Source organism: Procambarus clarkii, chromosome 67 (assembly GCF_040958095.1).
Source record: "Procambarus clarkii isolate CNS0578487 chromosome 67, FALCON_Pclarkii_2.0, whole genome shotgun sequence".
Taxonomy (NCBI): domain Eukaryota; kingdom Metazoa; phylum Arthropoda; class Malacostraca; order Decapoda; family Cambaridae; genus Procambarus; species Procambarus clarkii.
The window spans coordinates 29,616,778-29,642,635 of NC_091216.1; the positions used below are offsets into that span (position 1 = coordinate 29,616,778).

Below are 25,858 nucleotides of genomic sequence, written 5' to 3' on the forward strand. Positions count from 1 at the left end.
TATCCTGGCCGGGGAGGATTTACTGGGCGCAATTCCTTAACTGTAGCCTCTGTTTAACGCAACAGTAAAATGTGTACTTGGATGAAAAAACGATTCTTCGCGGCAGGGGATCGTATTCCAGGGACCATAGGATTAAGGACTTGCCCGAAACGCTACGCGTACTATAGCGGGCTGACGGTCTGAAAGTAGCGAATTTATAATAAGACACACCCAATTGTCTGTTTACTGATACGGTATTGAATTTTGTAACTAGCTCATCAAGATTGTAACTTTAGCTGAATGAATTGTGGGGTTCAGTCCCTGAGCCCATTATGTGCCTCTGTAACCCTTTCCACTACCGCCCACAAGTTGGGTATGGGGTGCATAATAAATTAACTAAACTAACTAATTGATACGGGTTTCAAAGTAATATATTTTGATATATAGAGTACACTACACGATGTTAATTGTTTTATTAATATTATTTCTGCACATACACAATATATATTTATATTTATATATATTTACATTTATATTTTACAAATAGGATAAGTTACCAATATTTACTGTACGAAGCATGTGGAGGGTGTATTGAAATTGAAATTGAAATTGAAATAAGTTTATTGAGGTAAAATACACACAAAGGGATGAGGTAGCTCAAGCTATTCTCACCCCATTCAGTACAACGTGTTAATACATACATAGACACACATCACAAATAAACATATTACCAAACATCCTGAGAGATAAACATACATTTCCTCCTTCATAAGTAGTATGTTATCAGACGTACACACAAATACTTTTATGACCTAGGTATACTGTATAGACAATATGCAAGACACCTGCAGATAATTCAACAAAATATTACAATCTTGGTGCAAAATTCTTATATCTCTCAAGAATATCATCAACCTTTCCGTTGTGACACATCCAGGCTATTTGTTCAGGAACAGTCCTTATCTCATGGAGGGTGTAGGGTCCTTCCACGTCTTCACAGTTGTAGATTATCAAGAAGATCTTCGATCAAAACTGCAAATATAAAACACATATATTAGTTTAAGATGACAACTAAGTACTACCTAATTAACTCCATGTAACCTACCTTACCCTTAAATAATTACCCCTTACCGCATGTTATTTATTTATTTATATATATATATACAAGAAGGTACATTGGGATTGTGAGGATACGTACATAGCATAGTAATTACATTCTTGTAAAACCACTAGTACGCACAACGTTTCGGGCAGGACCTTAATCTAAGAAAATTATAAGTAGGTAAATACTTGCAAAATTGATAAAAATGCCCGAAACGCTTTGCGTAATAGTGGCTTTAGGCATTGTATGTACTAGCTATACCTATAAGTTAAACAATCCTTGTAAATATTTATTGTATGTATGTACCTTACCTAAATAAAATTGTATTGTATTGTATTGTATTGATAACAGTTACATAGCATGAAAAAAAATAAAAGGAGAGAAAAATTGTAGGTATATTAAAGCCCATAGGTAGCTCAGAATGATTGCAATGACAGCTTGAATGGTAGTTTAACAAAACTTAGCAGGCACAATACAGCATATGGCTAGCACTATTACTATTAGCACTACTACATGTCTACTATTAACAAATGGTCTTAGTATTTGTCTATTAGTGTTATTAGTCTATTAATTAGTATTTGTCTATTAGTATTATTAGTCTATTAATTAGTATTTGTCTATTAGTATTAGTTTGTAGTATTTGTCTATACAAATGCTGTTTGTTGACCAAATTTTATTTTTGCTGTTTTTTTGCCATGTTCCTCCCTTTTTCTCCTTTTATTTTTTTTCTTTCAATGCAATTTATACTCTAAGCTCAATTAATTAAGTTCTAGTCTAAGTGGTTTTTTCCCACCTCACCATGCCCGAAACGCTATGCATACTAGTGGCTTTAAGTATTGTATGTACTATCTCTATCTAGAAGTCCAACATTCTGCTTGTAACTTTTTGAATGTATTTACTTTTACCTGAATAAACATTATTATTATTATTACTGTATATAGATATTACATGTGGGTTGATGTGCTTAGCGCACTGCTTATATTGTTGTACTTATTATTATTATCTATCAACGAGGGCTTTGTCTTATTACAGAACGAATAGACTCAAGATGGTGCAAACAATACAACTGCAATAATCCATTGGATTATTGCATGTTTGCAACTAGACCGTAGTTGCACACTTTACAGATTTTTTGCCGCCAGAGGTGGATAGTTCATTAAGCATCCCTTATTCAACCAGCGAGTGGAAGTTTATTGTCCACCCAGAAGCCCGACCAGTTGTGTAACCGCAAGACTAGAATGATCGAACCGAACAAACACCATCCAGAGCACAAACATACACGAACCGAAGCCCGACTATGCACAACCCGAACCCCAAGTGACACCCACGGAGCCTGCCTGACCAGTTGTGTAACCAGAGCCCGACCAGTTATGCAATCGTAACCCCACCAGTTGTGTAACCGAATTCCAACCAGTTGTGTAACAGCAAGCCTAGCAAGCAATCATCTCATCCAATCCACACCAAGCCAAATAACCAGCCCCAGAGCCCAACCAAACTCCCTTCCTAGCTCTACCAAACAAATCCTTCCTTAGCCCTACCTAACAACCCCCCCCCCCCTGTCTTGCCTTAACAATTAACTTTGGAGCCAACGTAAACAAACAATTGAGCTCTATACAAAAAAAGAAACCTGGAACTCTTGCAAAAATACAACAATGAAGCCCTAGGAAATAAACATGGGCTTAGTCATAGTAAAGAAACAACCATGATTATCTAGCAAAGACACATGAGGCACTAGCACACAACCCCTGGAGCACAACTATGCATGAACCGAAGCCTGATCATGCACAACCCGAGGCCCAAGTGACACCCCCGGAGCCCGACCAGTTAAGTAACCGGAGCCCGCCAGTTAATTAAGTAACCGGAGCCCGACCAGTTATTAACCGGAGCCCGACCAGTTGTGTAACAAGAGCCCGACCAGTTGTGTAACCGGACCTCGACCAGTTGTGTAACCGCAAGCCTATCATGAACTGACCAAACAAACAACCTCTGGATCATAACCAAGAACGAACCGAAGCCCGACCATGCACAACCCGAAGCCCAAGTGATGACACCCCCAGAGCCCGACCAGTTGTGTAACCGAAGCCCGACCAGTTGTGTAACCGGACCCCAACTAGTTGTGTTATTGCAAGCCTAGCAAGCAAACATCTCATCCAACACACACAAAGCCAAACAAACAGCCCCAAAGCCCAACCAAACTCACTCCCTAGCTCTACCAAACAAACACTTCCTTAGCCCTACCTAACAACCCCCTCCCCTCCTGTCTTGTCTTAACAACTAACTTTGGAGCCAAAGTAAACATTTGAGCCCTATACAAAAAAAAGAGACCTGGAACTCCTGCAAAAAATGCAACAATGAAGCCTTAGGAAATAAACATGCACTTAATCATAGTAAAGAAACAACCATGATTATCTAGCAAAGACACATGAGGCACTAGCACACAACCCCTGGAGCACAACTATGCATGAACCGAAGCCTGATCATGCACAACCCGAGGCCCAAGTGACACCCCCGGAGCCCGACCAGTTAAGTAACCGGAGCCCGCCAGTTAATTAAGTAACCGGAGCCCGACCAGTTATTAACCGGAGCCCGACCAGTTGTGTTACCAGAACCCGACCAGTTGTGTAACCGGACCTCGACCAGTTGTGTAACCGCAAGCCTATCATGAACGGACCAAACAAACAACCTCTGGATCACAACCAAGCACGAACCGAAGCCCGACCATGCACAACCCGAAGCCAAAGTGATGACACCCAAAGAGTACGACCAGCTGTGTAACCGAAGCCCGACCAGTTGTGTAACCGGACCCCAACTAGTGTTACTGCAAGCCTAGCAAGCAAACATCTCATCCAACCCACACAAAGCCAAACAAACAGCCCCAAAGCCCAACCAAACTCCCTCCCTAGCTCTACCAAACAAACCCTTCCTTAGCCCTACCTAAACCCCCCCCCCCCTGTCTTGCCTTAACAATTAACTTTGGAGCCAAAGTAAACAAACAATTGAGCCCTATACAAATAAAGAAACCTGGAACTTCTGTAAAAATACAACAATGAAGCCCTAGGAAATAAACATGGACTTAGTCATAGTAAAGAAACAACCATGATTATCTAGCAAAGACACATGAGGCACTAGCACACAACCCCTGGAGCACAACTATGCACAAACCGAAGCCTGATCATGCACAACCCGAGGCCCAAGTGACACCCCCGGAGCCCGACCAGTTAAGTAACCGGAGCCCGCCAGTTAATTAAGTAACCGGAGCCCGACCAGTTATTAACCGGAGCCCGACCAGTTGTGTTACCAGAACCCGACCAGTTGTGTAAACGGACCCCGACCAGTTGTGTAACCGCAAGCCTAGCAATTATACATCTCATCCCACCCCCACCAAGCTAAACAAACAGCCCCGGAGCCCAACCAACCAAACTCCATTCCTAGCTCTACCAAACAAACACTTCCTTAGCCCTACCTAAAACCCTCCACTTGCCCTAGAAACGAACTATGGAGCCATAGCAAACAAAAATTGAGCTCTGTACGAAAAAATAAACCCAGATTTCTAGCAAACATACAACCATGGAGGCCTAGCAAACAAACCTGGAGCACGAGTACACAATCAACCATTGGTGTAAAACCATGCACGAACCGGAACCCGACCAAGAACAACTAGAAGTCCAACCAGCTGTGTAATCGCAAGCCTACCGAGCAAATATCTCATCCAATCCCCTACTAATGTGCTAAGTTGGGCGCCAACGGGTCCAATTTAATGCCAACCCTTTTTGTCATATACATCAACGACATCGATGAGAATATTACAAATCACATAAAATTTGCAGATGACACTACAATCTATAGTAAAGTGGGAAGTGAAAGCTATATTGAAACCTTACAAAGAAATCTACATGAACTCCACAAATGGTCAGATGACTTTTTAATGTCGATAAATGGAAGCCCTTGCAAGTGGGGCATAACAGTCCACGTCACAATCACTAAATTGACAGCACTACCTTTCAACAGATAGATGAAGACAAGGACCTTGGAGTTAGAATCCATCACGTGAGGCATAACAATACACAACACAACTACCAAATCATCAACATTATCTTGGAGTCAGAGTCCACCAGTCACTGTCAGTTGTACAACAAGTGGGAGCGGCAGTAAAAAAGCTAACCATAGGCAAGCCTGGCCTGAGGACAGGCAACTGTAAATGCTTCACCCTCCACATACTTCAAGTGAAAATAATTGCCAACAGAACCTAAATACCGAACCTACTATACGCCTAATTAAACATAAAATATAAAATTAATTTATACAAGATAAAAACTTTTTATCACACATTTACTTTACTTAACACAGTACATGAAAGTCATGTACTTTCATGATGATAATAAATGCATGTAATAAATGCATCTTGGGAGGTGGCGAGGGGTGGGGGGGTGTCGACCGCCGCGTTAACGAGCCTAGCCTAACGACGGGGTGGTTTAACACTATAGGGAAGTGTATTCTACATAATATCCTACCCATATAATGTTGGCAAATCATAATCCTCAAAAATCTTCCACAATACCCGAGAGAGGATAGACTATTTAGCATTAGTGGAATACAAACATTTGAATATTGCAGAACCCAGATGAAAAAAAAAACACGGAAACATTACAAAAACTCAATATTATAATAACGAACAAATGTATAATGCATTAAGCATTTGTTGGTGGAGGTATACTATATATATTCATGCGTACCTCCCAACTGTTCACATATATTAACCAAAAAAAATAAAATTATCAGCCTTACCTAGAGGGGGAACGACGATGCTGACGCCGCCGCTGCTGCCTGACGACTGACGGGGGTCGCAGTCAATGAACCGTTAGCCTCCCACCGACCCAGAGACCCTCTGCCTAAAATTATTTGAACGCCATATTGAAATTCCTAGCGTATATAGCGCCAGGAGTGTGTAAAATTAATATTTATATGCATTATAGGCCTTTCTAAAGCAATTTATAGATCTGAATATCATATATTGTCTAACAAACGAATTATTTAAGTTAAGATTGTAATTCTGCCAAATACAAGTCTCATCGCACACAAGACGATTCGTCAACGGATTTTTTTATTTATTGTTTTATTTATATATATATATATAAAAAAAGAGTTCTTAAATTCTTGTAAAACCACTACCTTGCATAGCGTTTCGAGCAGGTTCTTAATCCTATTTTTTTCCGCGGAATACTACCCGCCAAATCGCTTAACAACCTATTCACTGCTGGGTGAACAGTTAAGGATTGGCGCCTGGTCAATCCTTCCCAGATAGGATACGAACCTAGGTCAAAGCGCTGGCGAATACTTGTGTACCCACAGTACACAATATATATATATATAATCATGGCATTTGGTCTAAAAATCAATGAATCAAAAGATATATTGAGTTCGGAAGTAGCGTGGATGTAAACAAAGTGTTTACATCAGAATATGCATACAATTAACTATGCACGAACATTAACACAGGATGAAAAATGTGACAGTGTGAGACCACGAAGGAAGAATTGAAACAGGAATGTCCTTAAGTACTTTCGTATTTAATAATACATCCTTCTGAAGATGTATTATTAAATACGAAAGTAATTAAGAAATTCCTGTTTCAATTCTTCCTTCGTGGTCTATGGCACTGTCATATGCATATATGGAGAGTGTCACACCATATTAATAACCTGCTGCTTATGCAATGAGATTGAAGGTGAATTTCAAGCTTGACCTATACTCTTACAGGTTCACCATAGCCCGTGCTGCTTGGAACTTTTTGTTCAGCTGAAGCTAAAACAACAAGAAGCTACATACTCTGTCACTCCTATATAGCACATCTGTAACTATAGCACATCTGAGGCACCATTAAAGAGGCACTTCAGGATGCGGGCAACTGGAGTCGAACAGCAACTGTAAGCTATGGAGACACACACACACTGGGCCAACTTGTATTGATTATTGTTATTGTTTTAGATTCAGCTACTCAGAACAAAAGTTCCAAGTAGCACGGGCTATGGTGAGCCCGTAGTGGACTTACCTGGCACAGGAGCGGGGCTGTGTGTCGTATTGATTGATTGATTCTATTCTTATACGGGAAGATATAATTGGTTGTTAAAGTACATATATGGTGGATGAGTAGTACATTAAAACATAAATATAAACATTTAGGCAAACGTACATATATATAGGAGGATTATCAAGAGGTACAATGTAGTATAATTTGAGGATTATTTTTAGGTATAATGTAGTAAAATATGCGTTCAATAACTATGATATAAGATGATAGCAGTGATTACAAAGGTGAAGTTGTATGACTTAGGCACATATACAGTACTGGGGGAGTGGGTACAGTAGCACAAGATATAGTGCGAGTTTAAGGCAATAGATATAATGATGTTCGGTCTCAGGGTAAAGTAATTAGACAGTCTCTAACCTATTTTCTTCTCACACCACTTGCATTGTTATTTATATATTTGTGATGGTCTCAGAACAAATTACAGTTCCAATTAGAGTCTAATTGTAAACTATTAAGTGAACCTTTGTCTTAAACAGAGCATATAATCGTTATAATTGCATTATAAATCGATGGATTAAAATAGAAAATGTCCACGTCAAGCTCGTTTTCTTTAATATGCCTTAAGGCTTTGGTTTTCTTTTATTGTTAAATTTTAGGGGATACTTAAACAGTTTTCGACGTTCCTTATTTCAACTATTCGAGCATTAACCTGCCCTCTTACAAAGAACGTAACTTAATCAACCCTAACCTTATTATTAGTATTATTGACTTATTTACAATAAGGTACAATGGGTTTGTGATATTACAAAATATTGGCATTTTTACATTCTTGCAAAGCCACTAACTCCCATAGCATTTCAGGCAGAGACCGAAACCTAACCTAATCTAATCTAAACAGAGGGGCTGTGTGTTGTCTTAAGTTGCAATGAAAGAAGTTTGTTACTACATGTCATTGCAATTATAAGGTGCGCAGATTAGTTGTGATGGATAATATAAAAATATCTGCTGAGCAGCCGAGATCTGATCAAGATTTGTTGTGTCCTCTGCATGTAAACCTCAGAGGCCAGGGAGAATGGACTATAGACTCCAGACCTTAATTGCTCGCCTCTCTTCACCCATCAGTAATTGAGTACCTGGTTGCTAACCAATGGGCGGGTTGTGTTCCAGGGAATACCAGCAGGTAAAGCGTACCATGAGCTATGGTAAGGGGATGCTGTAATTAAGCGTGATAATAGGAGTTATAAGTCGTCTATTCCTGCTTCTGGTTGCAACAATAAAAAAACTAACCCGGGTCCCCCTCGGTTGTGAGCCGAGGACGTAGACTACTTTGCTACAGAACTCATGTAAGTTGAGCATATATCTTCTCTTCTCTATATCTAATAACTATATGTGGTACCCACTGCACCCAGTCTCTCTCCTCCCTACCTCCCTTCTCTCCCATTCCTCTCTCATCTCTCTTTCCTCTATCCATCTTTCTCTTCCAACATCTTCGCCCTCCACCCACTCCCCTCCTCCATCCCCATGAAAACTACGGTTTTCTCAACCCATGATTTTCTTCAGACTTCTTCAGACAAAAATCTGCTATTAGAACAGAGAACAAACTCTTCTTCAGACAACACACAGCCCCTCTGTTTAAGTCCCTTAACATGCTAAACATACACTCACTCCACACATTCTCATGTGCTATCTACATGTCTACAGGCCTTTCTGGGCCTGTACCCGGGCCCTTTCTGGGCCTGTACCCGGGCCTGTACCCGGGCCCTTTCTGGGCCAGTACCCGGGCCCTTTCTGGGCCTGTACCCGGGCCCTTTCTGGGCCTGTACCCGGGCTCATTCTGGGCCTGTACCCGGGCCCCTTCTGGGCCTGTACCCGGGCCCTTTCCGGGCCTGTACCCGGGCTCTTTCCGGGCCTGTACCCGGGCCCTTTCCGGGCCTGTACCCGGGCCCTTTCTGGGCCTGTACCCGGGCCCTTTCTGGGCCTGTACCCAGGCCCTTTCTGGGCCTGTACCCGGGCCCTTTCTGGGCCTGTACCCGGGCCCTTTCTGGGCCTGTACCCGGGCTCATTCTGGGCCTGTACCCGGGCCCCTTCTGGGCCTGTACCCGGGCCCTTTCTTGGCCTGTACCCAGGCCCTTTCTGGGCCTGTACCCGGGCCCTTTCTGGGCCTGTACCCGGGCCCTTTCTGGGCCTGTACCCGGGCCCTTTCTGGGCCTGTACCCGGGCCCTTTCTGGGCCTGTACCCGGGCCATTTCCGGGCCTGTACCCGGGCCATTTCCGGGCCTGTACCCGGGCCCTTTCTGGGCCTGTACCCGGGCCCTTTCTGGGCCTATACCCGGGCCCTTTCTGGGCCTGTACCCGGGCCCTTTCTGGGCCTGTACCCGGGCCCTTTCTGGGCCTGAGATAGGCTGACACAGAGAATGGCAGAAACGAGGAGAGGCAGAGACAGAGGGACAGGGACAGACGGACAGGGCCAGAGGAGGGACGGGGGAACAGAGGGGGGGGGGCAGTGGGACAGAGAGGGAGACAGGGACAGAGAAGGGGACAGGGACAGAGACAGAGGGACAGGAACAGAGGGACAGAGACAGAGGGACAGGGTTAGAGAGGGGGACCGGGGGACAGAGGGAGGAGAGGGGGGCAGGAGACCAAGAGAGAAGGGACAGAGGAGAGACAGGGGATAGAAAGAGTGGGCAGGGGGACAGAGGGAGGGACAGGGACAGACAGAGAAAGACAGGAACAGGGGGGCAGAAAGGGCGGACAGGGGGACAGAGAGAGGGACAGGGGGCAGAGATAGGGACAGGGGAACAGAGACAGGGACAAGGGGACAGAGATGGATAGGGAGCCTGGAGGAAAGGGAGGAGGACAGATGAAGGACAGCGGACAGAAAGAGTGGGCAGGGGGACAGAGAGAAGGACAGGGGGACAGAGATGGACAGGGGGACATAGAGGAACAGGGGGACAGAGAGTGACAGGGGGACAGAGAGAGGAACAGGAGGACAGAGAGGAACAGGGGGACAGAGAGAGACTGGGGAACAGAGAGAGGGACAATGGGATAGAGAGGGACAGGGGGACAGAGAGATGGAAAGGGGGGACAGGGGGAAAGAGATCGGGGACAGAGGACAGAAAATGTGGGCAAGGGGACAAAGTGAGGGACAGGGGGACAAAGATGGACAGGGGGACAGGAGGAAAGGGGGGAGATGTATGAGGGGGAATGTTTGCGAGAGATGGAGAAGGGGTATTTAGAACGGTAAGTTAGAGAGGGGACAACTAAGGCGCATCATTGAAAAGCAAAGCAAATGAGCATCATTGCAGTAGCAGGAGCCACGCACATCTTCAGCCTGCGTTGTTGAGACATTGTCAATTAAGCGGTGTCCAATAGCAGTATCTTCGGTATTTAAGCGATACCTTAAAAAATACTGGAAATATTGAAAGATATTAATCCAGATATTAATCCCCTTGTGCAACGCACACAAGAGGCAACAGCTTCTAGCTCTACAAGCGGCAATATAAAATAGAGAATAGGCGATTGTTTTCACTCATAGTGTAATAAACCCACGGACCCACCCACCCGCTGAAGCCGGAAATGCCAAGACATTACTTCCGTTTAAAATTAAGCCGGAATAATCCTCAGGTATGTGGAGGATGTGGGAGGCCTTTGATCAACCGCCGACTTCCTGCCCCGTCGACGGGGCCACCAGCCCTCAGCCAAATTCTTGTGAAACACGTATGTGTGTGTATTAAATATTTTAATTTATTATTTCCAAGATTTAGCTGTTAGCTCTTGGACCCCGCCTTTCTAAGCGTCGGTTGTCTAATGTACCGACTCTCGGCCTCTTTTCCTCCATCATATCTGTAGCGAGTAGATTATCCCAATAATATACTCGCTCCAAATATAGTGTTAATATTCCTGTCAACCTTTGGAGATGAATGAGGTGAGGCGTTGCCCGGGCAACACGGTGAGGTGTTGCCCGAGCAATATAAGCAGCAAGAATAGCAAACATTAACTAGTCTACTTTCAAGTGTGGTCTAGAGCAGACACTTGCGAGATACTGTACCAACGCTCAGTGCGCTCAACTCACACCAACGTATCACCTGTGTACTTCTGTATATTCGACCAAATATATATATAGTATCTTAGTGTCTGTGTTTATTTGTCACCATACTTTACGTAACAATAGAACCGTTACATATCTAAACAACATATATTTTTATCTAACACACACACACATCCCCAAGATGCAGCCTATAGCAGCTTCCTGACTTTCAGGTTCCTATTTACTGCAAGGTGAATAGAGGCATTAGTATGTGTATGTTTGTGTGTGTGTGTGTACGTGTGTGTGCGCGTGTGTGTGTTTGTGTGTATACTCACCTAGTTGTGGTTGCGGGGGTTGAGCTCTGGCTCTTTGGTCCCACCTCTGAACTGGCAATCAACTGATGTACAGATTCCTGAGCCTACTGGGCTCTATCATATCTGCATTTGAAACTGTGTATGGAGTCAGCCTCCACCACATCACTGCCTAATGCATTCCATCTATTAACTACTCTGACACTGAAAAAGTTCTTTCTAACATCCCAGTGGCTCATTTAGGTACTAAGTTCCACCTGTGTCCCCTTGTTCGCCTACCACCCGTGTTAAACAGTTTATCTTTATGTACCCTATCAATTGCTCTGAGAATTTTGTAGGTAGTGATCATGTCTACCCTTACTCTTCTGTCTTCCAGTGTCATGAGGTGCATTTCTCGCAGCCTGTCCTCGTAACTCATGCCTCTTAGTCCTGGGACTAGCCTATTGGCATACCATTAAACTTTTTCAAGCTTCGTCCTGTGCTTGACAAGGTGTGTGTGTGTGTGTGTGTACGTGTATAACACACACGTACTTATGTGGTACGTATGTACTACATAATTGTAAGGCGTTTGCTGAATTAGAAAAGTCGGCTAGCAGTCCACCCTTAACGACACAATTAACTCATTACATAAAAAAAATACGTGGCTGTGCAACAGTGTGTGGGAATTGGGGAACTGGCGTGCATTTAGACGACTGGTGAGGACCAACAATGACGTAGAAGGATGGCACCAGCGTCTGAATCAATGGGCAGTGAGGGACAACTTGGCTTTATATATTTTAATCCCCTTACTGTACCGTGAGGCGTCCCTGGTAACCTTGCAATACCAACTGGTTTCTGATCAAAAGCTAAAGTCCAGTCGCCGCAAGAGCAATGAAGAGAAACAGGAACATTTGTGGAAGCTTTGGGACCGTTACGAGGAAAAACAGATAAGCACCTCACAGTTCCTCAAGGAATGTTCGCGTTTTATCCCAGGAAGTGCCTGAACTAGAATTAGAAAACAGCAGTCTGTTTACTGGTTGTTATTTAACTTAAGTTAGTTGTAAATGATAATGTAAAAATAGCCACTGAGAACTGATGAGTTGCCCAAGACTTTTGCTCGTAAAGAGGGAATTGATTACAAACTTGGACTGCCTTTGAGCAGCCTGAGGGCAGCAATATCCCAGGAACATCAGCTAAATTTCGGAGACTTGAAGCAAAGTGAAATTCACACCAGTTACTCCATCTATCATCATTCTATTATGCAGGAAGAACCGCACGTCTATGGGTCATCCAATAATGTTAGCAGACTTCTAGATGTTACCACTGCTAGGCTTAGGTTCGGCTACAAGTACCTCTGGGAGTTTGTAACATCTGCTGATGTAGATTTGACTAAATGTAAACTCTGTCAGCAGAACTATTCGCTTACTTTGCGCCATTATATAATGGAATGTGAAAAAATCGCGGAATTTAGGGATAACACCATCAATAGTGTCCAAGAAATGTGTAAGTACTTCATTCATAATGATGTGCTGCTCGAAATCTTAGCGAAGTATCCAAAATTTGCTTACTGTAGGTAATGCTGCACATAACTGTAAAGCTGCCGCCCAGTTGGATGGGTGTGGAGCAAATGACTGTAAAGCTGCCGCCCAGTTGGGTGGGTGTGCAGCAAGACTAGTAACTGTGTGACTCACCATAGATGTAAAGTGCCTTGTATAGTGACTGTTGTGAGCCTCTTATTGATCACTTGTGACACAAAGATTATTGATGTGTGTATTTGTGTAGGTGATTAGATATGTATGTGCATGTATATATGTATACGTATATATATGTATACGTATATATATATATGTACATGTATGTATGAGAGTGTGTACATGTATATATATAATATTAATAATTTTGTAACTAGCGTCACAAATTGTTATTTGCTTAGCTAAACGAACTAGAGGGTTCAGTTCCTGAACCGATTATGTGCCTCTGTAATCCTTTACACCACCGCCCACGGTATAGGTATGGGGTGCATAATAAAGAAAGAAATAGAATTGAATTGGTCTGATTAAGACTTTATGACTATGTAATCTATGTTTTGCTCCACTACTTACTGGTTGAGTATGGGGTGCATAACAAATAATAGCCTCCTTCGGGGGCGCCTTGTTTCTAAACGTGTTAGTCTTAAATCCTTTAATCTCAAATCTTGCTACAATGTACCTCTTAATATATGTTATGTACTCTCGCAACCCAATGTACCTTCTTGTATATAAATAGATTTCAACTGTAAGGGGGTATGGTTTGCACCTTGTTATTCTAATAATGGATAAATAATTCTAATAATGGAAGCGCTAATTATATGAACAAATGCCATGTATTTATTCAGATGATAACAACAGCGAACACAAACCAGCGCATATACGAACGGAATGGTTTGTATGTACAAACTTCTCAGTGAACGAAGTTGTTTCTAGCCCGGTATCCGAAATTGCAGTATACGACTTGACCAGTCCCCGTTTCCTAGGGGCTGGCGGGCGCGGGCCGGGGTTCAGAGCCCGCGCGCGCCATTCACTCTTCCCGCTCTGCGCCCACAAGTCGCTCACCCTCTGGGCGGGAAGGTTATAGGCACCTTACCTTTCACCTAGCTGTAAGTATCCGGGAGTTAGTCAATTGTTGTGGAGTTGTAACATGAGGAGGGGTTAGTAGGCCCTTGGTAAATCCAATGCCTTTTATGTTTGATGCCTCCAATATTGTGTTTTGTAACCGATTTTCAATGTATGTATCTTTACCTGAATCAACATGTTATCTGTCTTATGTTGTTCATTTTATCTTGTGCTGTAATACAGTATTGGCATCCTAATTGATGGTTAGGACCCTTTGTATATTCTGCGACACAGATGGTGCTAAATAGTCTTCCGGGTTTGGTGCCGTCTTTTGATAATTACTTGTTTCAATATGAATTTTTGTTTTTGGGGTATTAAATTTAATTTTCATGTTTTATAGTTGTTATTCTCTTCGTTTCTCATCATCATTCCCAAACTTTTGTATTAAGATTGTCTTGATGATGCTTCTTCGTTGGAACTTGAGTGGCAAAGTATTTCTCACCTTTGGTTTTCGTCTAATTTTGTTATAAGCTTCCAGTGTAACTATTAGCAAGGACATACAACCAAAATAGTGCGTTCATGTAAACAATTAGGCAGACTGGATGCATTACTATCCTTCATCTAAGCTTTAGTCTTAGAATACCAGTGTTATCATCACCACTACCATCTTCTCTGACCACTAGTAAAACCTCACTTATTGCTACCAAAATGTATTTGCTTCCACTGCACCTTAACTACTACTACTACATCTTTCTACCCCTGTACATCTACTTAATGCTTCCATTTATCCATACTTCCACTTCTTTGCTTAGTTTCTAAGCTTCCCACTAACTTTTGTCACTATCAGTGATGGCTAGGATATTCAACAGTTATACAAAAGGATTGTGTTGGCACACTGTCAGTTTAGTGATGTTGTGAATGCTCTAGAGAACAAGCTGCTTAATGAAAACCTCATTGGGTTTTAATTATTAAAAATATCTTAAATGCCTACTAAATTAATTACTATATTGCTCATTGATGCATAATATTGCCAAACCTCCTATTTAGTTTAATAAATACTTTGTGACAATTTCAATAGTTCTTCTAACACAACCTTCCCAGTTGATTGCCTCGTCTATGAAGCCTTTTTGTGTTTGTATCCCACAGAGCCATCACAGCCAGGCTGATTCAATAACTAAAGAGGAAACTTGTCAAGCTCTCTTGAAAGCTCCTAATCTTTGTATGGTAAGCCTGTCATTCTTCTAGTATGAGATTGCAAGGTAGAGTTTATAGGGCCCAAAACAAGTGTACGTGTTACAGCATGGTACAGTACAAGCATCTAAATGATATACTAAAATGTGTATTTTTAGATTATTTTGCCTGAAAGATTGTGCATTCTAGGGGAGCCCACAATTAATGCCACAGAATACTGTAGCTTCCTAATATTTATAATCCCATGTACTGTGCTAATAATTTTAAGTCGAAGAAGGCAGGACAGTTTCATAGTACTAAATCATAATAGCATATTCTGTAACTTGTTTCATGACTTTACCAACTGGGTTGTAGCAGATATGTGGACCTGTGGCCCACTCCAAGTAACAGCCGGTTGGAACAAGTTATCAGGAGTTGAGCCTGGCCCCAGGCTGGCCTCGGGGAGTAGAACAACTCTGGGAACCCTCTCCAGGTATGCTCCAGGTATAACTTGTTAATATGTAACTATTGCACCTAATCAATTTTAAACTACTTGTATGTTCCTAACAATTTTGTACCTATCTGAGTAACTATTAGTATCAAGTGAAAACTAAAAAGTTTAAATTGTAATTTTGCAGAATTAAATATTCGATGTAATTATATTACAGTACAGTAATATGAAAACAATCATTCCAAAGGATGTAACACTCACTTATTCTTAGATTTATTTGATATTTAATTTGTCTGATAAGCTTAGCATATTGCAGGGTATAAGTATGGGTAATACACGTCAAATTTTTATATTGTGTACTGTATTGCATCTTTTATGACTGCATTATTATAGTAAACAGTAGGAGGATACACCATAACCATAAAATATATAGTATAATAAGATGGATAACCTGAAAGGCCAAGCATTTGAGCTAAGTATGTGTAACAGGTTTAATTTTCAAAGGACCAGTTTATTGAGGTAATGATATATTTGTGACAGATAAGTTTGTAATACAGTACTAAATTATAATCCTCTTCATAATGCAGCCAATAAACAGTTTTTAAAGAGGTGTTTGTAAAATGCAAAGAATCATTTTTATTTAATTAAATATTGAAATATGTTACAGCCAAGCAGAGAATATCGTTGGACACATTGAATACTGTATAAAAAAAGTTCATTAAATGTGGTACACTATATACAAACTATGAATAAAAATTGTATGGAAGGTCTTTAATTAAGATAATCTTACAGAATTGATTACGGTACCAAATATCTTCAGTAAGATTTAAATCACATCCATTTTAATGCTGGCAAATTGATATAACTATTTCACAACATAAATCTAACCAATGTTAACTTTGATACAAAACATCTTTAAATGCTATTGCAGAAATAGTTTTTTGGTGACCAGAGTATTCACGCTTAATTTCGCCAGTTTCTACAGACCACAGTCTTGCAGTGTTATCAGATGAGCCTGTAAAAAAAAATATTTTTAAACGGGCAAAGCAATTTACTGTTTTACTTTCTACTTTTGTTTTAGCAATTTACTTTCTACTCACTAGAAAATTCTTACTGCATATGAACGTCACAAACTAAGAGCATTTATAAGGATAGCTCATTTCTGAGCAAGGTATTCTACTGCTCCTACATGTATGTCAGCCTAGACGTATTTGGATTTCAGAATTCCTGCAGGATCATGCAACTATTTTGATGCAACAGTCTTGTTTCAGCTATATTTCCTCAGGAAAAAAATGGGACAACAAAATAATAGAAATTTTTATATATTTTTTACATTATTAGTAGCTCAGGCACTGACAAAGACAGGACTTGCTAGATATTCCAGGCACACGGGAGGCTAAACTCTGGAGACTAGAACCCTTGTAAGTATTCCTTGTCCCCCCCTCCCTAGATGAGGAGTTCCCAGTGGTAAATTAAAATATAAATTGGATAAGTTTAAATTCAGAAAAGACCTGGGAAATACCGTACTGGTTTGGAAATAGCGTTGAAGATTTATGGAACAAATTACTCAGTAACATAATATTGTAGACATGGGATTGTTTAATATTTTTTGTTTTGTTTTGTTTTGTTGGGGACATGAAGCCTGTGTGTATATATACTTTAAGCTTGCATCAAGGTCCCCTGAATGTTTAATTATTAACCCTCCCCAAGATGCAACCCCACAACAGTGCCTATTTACTGCTAGGTGAAAGGAAACATGCCCAACCATTTCTGTTTCCCCCAAGATTTCTAAATGTGAGTCGAGAACGAAGCCATCTGAACTACGAGACCCTTGTAGACATTAGAAGAAACCTGAAAACCCTGCCTAAAATGCTATGCATGTTAGTGGCTTTACATGAATGTAAAAACACCGATGTTATGTACTCTCAACAAACCCAATGTACCTTCTTGTATATAAATAAATAAATATACATGAATGAGTATGTAAAGGAGCTGCCACACAAAAATCTCATTGAAAAGCAATGATCTAGAATCATAAAATACTCAACCTCTGCAGAAAAATATTTTGACGAGTGCCAAACTATCAAAACAAAACTCTGGCAAGCAGTTAATTATTCCATTAAACAACTCTCTCAACCATCAACTGGCAGCCCGGTCCACCCCACTAACATGGGGAAACGAATAGGGTAAGGAGGGGGTGGAGCTACTAAGGTGCCACCCTGAAAGTGTCAATTTCATTACACTATACCATTTCTGGCCATCATTTACCTCCCAGTAATTCTCTTCAGTTTCACAACAATGTCTCATAAGGAAACTAATTTTATAATCAACGCAGAAATACAAGCAGTAAGGGATTTATCCATTGGAGGAGTAGGCATAACAGGACCCAGGCAAAGGTGCACTGTGTTCAGATGTGCATTACATGGTCCATCATTACACAGTCTATGGGGATGAGCCAGAACTGAGGTGACAGGCTTCAAGGATCCAATTGGAATGCCAGAAGCTCTGATTTTGGTGGAGAACATAGAAAAAGAATGCTGTCAGTGCAGTACACCTCTGTAGATTATGTACACTAGGATAGGTAATGGGTTGGCTGGCTAAAACAACCCAGCATACTCAGAAATACAAATTTAAGAGCATGGAAACCCAGAGCAAAACTGGAGGAAAAGAAGACAATAGCTATAGAACCTAGGGCAGTCCCAGAAAGCATCCCTTTGTAGTCACCAGGTACATTGTACTATGAATCCCTGGCTGAACAAACTAGGCTTCAATGTTCAGAGGACATTGATGACACGGTGTGCAGCTTACCAACATGATCACCTGGAGCAAGAACCAGCAAAAAATGCAGCCTACAGTGTACAATTATCAGAGGATGCTTGTAAGACTATCTTGCAGCCTTACGCTTATGGGGCATGAGAACACAGCATGTGATTGTATTGAATCCCTAGCTCTGTGCCACTGAGGAGGCCAGGTTCTGGCTCTGGTCTCCAGTAGGCCAACAGGACTCCTATGGTTGATGTGACTCAGCATGGGAACCCTTCTCAGTAAGAAGGCTTCAGGGAGCCACTGGGGATTTCTTCAGAGAAAACTACAGTATATACAATACATACACAATATACTATATTAAAGCAAAAAAATATAAATAAACCTTTATATATGGTTACTTTAAATTACCAGCTCCAGGAGTTGGAACTGAACACTATACATACCCAAGCTTATTGTCAGCCTCCAACTTTACAGGTCTCACTTGGCAAGTACGTTACATAGCACTACAGTACTTGCACATGGCTGACTTGAAACACATCGTCTCAAGAGGAACAACCTATAGAGGAAGATAATTCTGAAGGGAAGCAGCCTTTACCAATAGAACCATGGAAGAAAAATAATCCCCGGTGGGGCAGTGATAACACAATCATCAGTCTAGGTTCCATATCTTGCCTGGGAAAGATTGAATAGGTGCCAATCCTTAACAGTATGCCTCTGTTCATCCAGCAGTGATTGGGTACCTGGTTATTAAATGATTGGCAGGTCGTGTTCCAGGGAAACTAGGCTTACCACGAGCTATGGGACGGGAAAGCTCTCGGTCTGGGGTACAGGAGCCAGCAGTTGTCTGTTCCTGTACCCCTGTGTAAAAACACAAAAAAAAAAAAAAAAAAAAAAAAGAAAAAAAAAAGAAAGAGAAAGGGGGGTCATCCTTAACTAAGACTAAGGTAGTAGATGGTAGCAAGAGGCACACAAGATGAATAGTATACTGTACATGTTTGTGAAGCAATAAGTATAAGCTCCAACACTGAACAAATAAGTCCAAAGAAAACTGAACACTTTTATACAGCAGTTGGTTTACACAGGAACAAGACACAACCCTACTTGCCAAACTGAATGGCTAAAATGTGTAAACTTAAAGCAGCATTTAGTAAAATGTTTGAAGACAAACAAGTAAAAAAAAGGTCTTTAAACCCCATTTTTTTCCCTTTTCCCCCATTATCACGGAGATCTGAACCTTTTCATCCTTGGCACTCAAACCAACAGTTCATTTACCTGTACTGAAATAATGTAGAGTCCTCATGTTGAACATGTGACAAGATCCTTGTGTCAGATCATGCTACAATTACAACACTAGTTAAGAAACTTACTCCTGCTACCTACCTGTTATAACATGCTGTGAATCAGCAGAAAAAGCAACATCCCACACCCATCTTTGGCTGCTGTCACTCAACTCTGTCATCTGAGAGAAATCTGCTGTCTTCCATATACGAGCGGTGTGGTCAGCTGATGTTGTTACCATCATACTATAAAAAGTGATTCAGTCAATTTAAGATCCATACTTTATTCATCACAAGTTAAGGGGCTTTGTGCTAGAAAAATGTTTTCAGATTTACAGTTCTTTGAACTTTAGCCTTAACACATAAACATGGTTACTAAAAACTGTTTTAAACCTATCATATAACAAATAGGTAATATACAGAATACTGTAATTAAATCTGTTTCAGATTTACAAATATTGTTGCAGAACTATTCTGATGGTATCACTGCAAAGGCCAGACACAGTTCCATACATGTACAGTATTTGGGCAAATTTCTAATTTGTGTATAATATGTGAAAATGTCATAAAAATTGGATGAAAACTAACAAACAGAAATGGAAATTCTAGAAAGTTGACAGTTTGAAATTGTAATTTTCCGGCCAAACATACAGTGTCACAAATCCTCAAGATCCATTTTAATTATATAACTTATTTTGTAAATACTTTTTAATGACTTGTATTTAGTTACCGGATACAAGACTTTTTTCTACTAAAATAAAAATAAATATGTATCCAAGCAATTTAAGGACCTCTGATTTAGCATCCTGCTGCAATTAACAGCAGGTTTCTAGACAAGTATTTGGATCCTCATTTACCAAGTCAAGATCCAGTAAAGGTGGATTATGGTTGCTATTAAATTTACCGAGCTTGCTACTAGGTAAATAGGCAGCCATTATCATGTTTGTTGTGATACAACTTTGCCCCTGCTAGGCCAAGGCTTTCCATACTTTTTTTTTTGGAGGAGGGGGGGGGGGAATGTACCAATATTTTCCTGGAATGACTATGGGAAACTACATTTCTTTTCCTGCAGCCATTTGTGGGACAGAGGAATGTGTGTGTGTTGGTGGTGAGAGAATGAATGTGCCTATGTTAGGGACAAGAGTAGGGGGGGGGAGGGAGAGAGAAATTTTGATGAGTGCAAGTACTCTAACTTAGTACAGTGCCCAACATTGTATTCACACACCTCAGAGACAACCTCATTCAAATAACATAAGTGGATTTGTGTGAATGAAAGGATTTCTCTCCATAAATACCCAACAAAGCCATCATTGTTGTTCTACATGATTTCCAGCATATCAAATATAAACAAAGAAATTAATGAACCAAGTTTTACAGTATTTATAACTGGCAATAAGGATCTTACGTGGAATCGGGGCTAAACTTGACTTTGAGAGCATAGTTGTTATGAGCTAGAAGTGATCTTGTTGGTGTCAGGTGGATGGGCGTATCACCAGTGCCTCCAGAAAGTCGCCACACGTACACTTTTCCTTTATTATTGACAGCAGCCATGTACGTTCCTTCAGGGTCTATGGCAATGCTCTGAATACTACCATCAGGCTCTGGTATCTGTAAAATAAATATTGAACAGTTTTTAATATAAATTTCTGCATTTCATTACAGTATTTCTTCTTTCACTAGTGTTATGACCCATTGTATGCTATAACTCAGTAGCCAAGGTTAAGAGTGTAAATTCTTGGCCTCTTAAACATCATTTTTAAGTTGAATAAAAATAAAGCACTGAATGAAATAAAATGCCGTTTTCTGGTTGGCCTCTCGGTAGCTCCCCAAGCTTAAGTATTGTTGCTGCTGAGCCTTAGGATATTGCACTATGCTAGTACCTCCAGGTCTCGCTCAAGTGATTGCTCAAGCACACTGGAAGTCACAACAAGAATCTGGATATCTCACCTCAACATGGTAAGGGTAGCTTGGGGATCAGAGATCAACTCAAGACCATGAACAAATACATGTGAAAGAATAACTGCAATAAAGTAAGCAACTGATTGAAGGAAAATAGTAACTGAAGTAAACAAGACAAAGGATTTTGTCACTGGGTAAGTTCCCTTCCCATAAGGTGCTCTACTCCCACCAGACTGCAACACAGGTCACCCATACTCCCACCAAGCCATGCACCTCATTCACCTTCAATATTTTTATAACATTACCTTCAAAGATAGTTTTTAAGAGCCAGTTGAACTCTTAGTGGATTAATATCAACCTCATAAATTACCTGCAAGTCTGAAAAACACTAAAATGGCAGTGAATTTAAAACATACATGAATTTAAAACACCTACCAATTGTTCATTGTGTTCAGTTTTCACATCCCAAATATGGATGACTCCTGACTGGTCTCCAACAAATAGCTCTGCCTGGTTGGGGTGAAGGCAGGCACAGTTGACAGGGGTGCTTACTTGAAAAATTCTAGACACATTCAGGTTATATGACCTGAAAAAATAACATGCTAAATATTAAATATTATAAAACATTATCTCTTATAAAAATATTATCTCCTCTAACTCATCCATGACAACTTAGAGTTGAGAATTATTCCAAAATATAATACTGTACTCATGTTAATGCACAAACATTTATTTTGTATAGTCAGCCCTAGCTATTCACTAGTCTGGCATCTGTAAAAATGTGCTATCCATAAAGTGTTTATTTTGTACAAAATCTCACAAAACAGGAGAGGTGGTTGACCAAACCACACACTAGAAAGTGAAAAGATGGCGACGTTTCGGTCCGTCCTGGACCATTCTCAAGTCGATTGTGGACCCACCAGGTCCACAATCCAGCAGTGAAACCGTCAGTGACTCCAAGGTGTATTAACAGGATTATAGGAAGTAGTCACATGTGGTAAAAATGCTTGCTTCTTTATTGACAGTAGAGGAGCGTTAGTCTTTAAATAGCAGACGCCCAGTTTACTAGAATATGTATTGTTAAAGAGTGTAGAGAGAATGTTAAGAAATTAGAAAAAACTTGGTATAAAGTAAGATTCATGTAGATCCCTTCACATGTGGGAATACTGTTGAATGAGGTAGTTGATGAGATAGTGAAGAGAGCCACAGAAAAACTCTTGTTGATGTTGTATGTCAGATAATCTTGAAACAAATAAATACAAGAATCAAGATGATCCAAGAGGGTGAAGAAATGGTAAAGAGCATGGCAATGGTGGACAGTAGTAATACACTTAAGAATTATTCAATAATAAATACAAATTCGTCCTTCACCTATGGTACAGGAAAGTCTACTTGGAACGATTCAATTTACATGAGATTAAGATTAGGAAACAAATATATTTGGCAATATGGTGTTGATGTCAGTGAAAAAGATTAGGAGTATTAATTATGTATGCTGCACACCCACACCTTAGAACATTATGTATTAGTGTGTCAACTTATTGATAACTATAGAAATAAGGAAATAAGTAGTGTACCGCATCAAATTTTTTGGATGTGTGATAATGGTATGACAGATAGTATACTTAGAAGCTACAAGAATTTTGCCCCAAGAGTCTAACACTTATATGCTGTGCTTACTATATTAACCTACAATGTTAAATGAGATTCTTGAACTGTGATTTGTGTATTTGTACTCGCTGAATTTGTGCACCCCTTGAGGGACTTGAAGTAGAGGGGGGTAGAAATAGTCTAAGCTACTCTATCCCTTTGAGATGTATTTTTTTCTTGTCTCAATAAACATACTTGAACTTGAATATAACACAAAATTTATTTTAATTTTATTTTGTAATATGTACAAAATATACTTAAATTTGTAGCTCAGCTCCCAGGTTACCTATCTACACCTACATGTTCACCTACCTCATTTTTGATAAATAGGTCTTGACAAGAAACCTCTGTGTTACATTAATATAAAATTAATGCAACATGTCATGCATAAAAGATTTTTCTCTATTCATTTACCAATTCTTACAGATCTTTTACTAATTCTTAATCTAGGTCTTACACTACTGCAAAAAGAATTTAACAATTTAAATCTTTAGTGACAAGCTTTTAATGCAGATTTCATTACCTCAAGTCCCAAATTTTTGCAGTACAATCTTCGCCTCCTGTGAACATCCACTTTCCATCTTCCTGAAATCCAAGTGCTGTAACATTCTTACTCACTCCTTCATAGTTGACAACAGGGTCCTCATTTAATGTTTTAAGGTCATACATGCGGATGTGTTGGTAACCAGCTGCTGCTAACATGTGACGGTCAGGGGATATCTCCAGGGCATTTACTTGCTAAACATGTGGGTTAAGGAGTAATACAGTACTATATTACTTAAAATCGAGTAATGTTATCCCTTTAACATCTGGGAAACGGTACGAGGTGTAAACAGTGTGAGCATATAATGCAAGATTTTCAGATAATTTCAGATACACCATGTGTACAGGGTATCTGAAATTATTTAGAAGCAATCCAGAGCACATAAAACAACAATTATTTGTAAGAAAAGCAAGACAGTTTCATGAATCTAAGATAGTGTCAGATAAAATATAACATGTAAAAAAAAAAAAAGTCCTTGTCAAGGCCACTAGAGAAAGAGAGTGGCCTTCAGGTAAATTCAGTTCCAATCCATTTAGGAAAATGGGCCATATTGGAAAACTTTAGCACTGAGGAACAATTTATTTATATATATATTATATATAAAAAAAGGTACATTGGGGGTTAAGAGAGTACATAGTAATGATGAATTTACATTCTTGTAAAGCCACTAGCATGCATAGCATTTCGGGCAGTCTCTAATTTTAAGTCTGAAATATAAGCCCCTTGCTAACCTAAGGAATATGAATGGTGGATACAAGCCCACAAATTGCCTACGAGTAACTATTAAAGTAGTCATAAAGGATACAGATTCAGGATGTTTGAGGGTTCGTTGACAAATCCCACTGTGGGCCTGCCATAACTTGATGGTGTGATCGTAGCTGGCGGTTGCCAAAATAACTTGGCTTGACGGGTCATTGGCAGACATTGTTCATGAGAGCTCCCAAGATATTGTAAAAACCGCACCAAAGTAGGCGGAGAATGGTCCCGTTGAGGTTTGTTTACTTCTTCTATTTACAGTCTTGCGGCTCTACAGCCAGTCAGCTGGAGCGGCTGGATTCAATCTCTCAAAATCCGGATTGATAATAGTTTAATAATTACCACCTCATGGCTAGAAGAAGGGAACCCTTAGTCTCGGAGAAAAGCACACACAACGCATTAGAGGGGATTTTTAAGTCCCCTCTAATACTGTTTCAATGTTTTATTATTATTACAGTATATATTTTATTATTATTATAATTTATTTTATTATTATTATTATATTTTATTATTAAATATTTTATTATAATTATTATTATTTACTAATATTATTTATTGTTATAATTATTTAATATTATTATTTATTATTTATTCTTATTATTATTATAACATCAGGGCATATGGGGGCTTTGACAAGCCGCCGGCTTCCTATCCTCGTCGAGGCCATTATAGTGTGTTAGTGACCCTTCAGGTAAATATATGACTTCATTTGCAATTCACAATTGAGAACCCCAGGTTCGATTCCCAGGCGAAACAGAAATGGCTGGGCACGTTTAAAATTTAATAATTAATTCCTTTCACCTAATACAAATCTAAGGCTACAAATTTAAGTATATTTTGTACATATTACAAAATAAATTAAAATAAATTGTTATATTCTTGGTGCCAAGTGTTAAACCTCCTAAAAATTGCCTCTACCATTCCATTGTCACACATCGATACAATTTAATGTGGTACACTACCTGACTTGTGGGTTGCATATGGGGGAAGGTCACTAGTTCGACCGAGGGTAAACCTAGACACAGTTGGGTTCGTTCTCGACTCGCAATTCAACCCGGCTTCAGACCAAGTCCATTCCATCCAGTGATCAACCCCAAAGATGCATTCAACAATTTTAACATGCTGTTCATTCAAAACAGGAATTTTCTCAAATATAAATTAATATTATATATTAGCATATTTAGGCACTGATTAGGTTAGGTGTTTAGGTTATGTTGGAAATTATTTGTATTTGTAGTATGTTGGTGAAGCATTTACAGCATTGTGGTTGGAACAAGTCATCAGCGAAGCACTTGTTCCGGAAGTGCTCGGACGTCATCAGTTATGAG

The 25,858-nt window shown here is 40.1% G+C and overlaps 1 protein-coding gene across 1 annotated transcript; it reads right to left on the reverse strand.

Moving 5' to 3' along the window:
* Positions 1 to 16,148: 16,148 nt before the first annotated feature.
* LOC138355478 (target of rapamycin complex subunit lst8-like) lies at positions 16,149 to 24,842 on the reverse strand. The gene is made up of 6 exons (XM_069310595.1): positions 24,580 to 24,842; positions 23,754 to 23,968; positions 22,016 to 22,166; positions 21,087 to 21,289; positions 19,785 to 19,927; positions 16,149 to 16,653 (listed from the first exon to the last, which is right to left on the reverse strand). The coding sequence occupies exons 1-6, from the start codon at positions 24,697 to 24,699 to the stop codon at positions 16,532 to 16,534; spliced, it is 954 nt and encodes a 317-aa protein (XP_069166696.1). The 5' UTR covers positions 24,700 to 24,842; the 3' UTR covers positions 16,149 to 16,531.
* Positions 24,843 to 25,858: the final 1,016 nt, after the last annotated feature.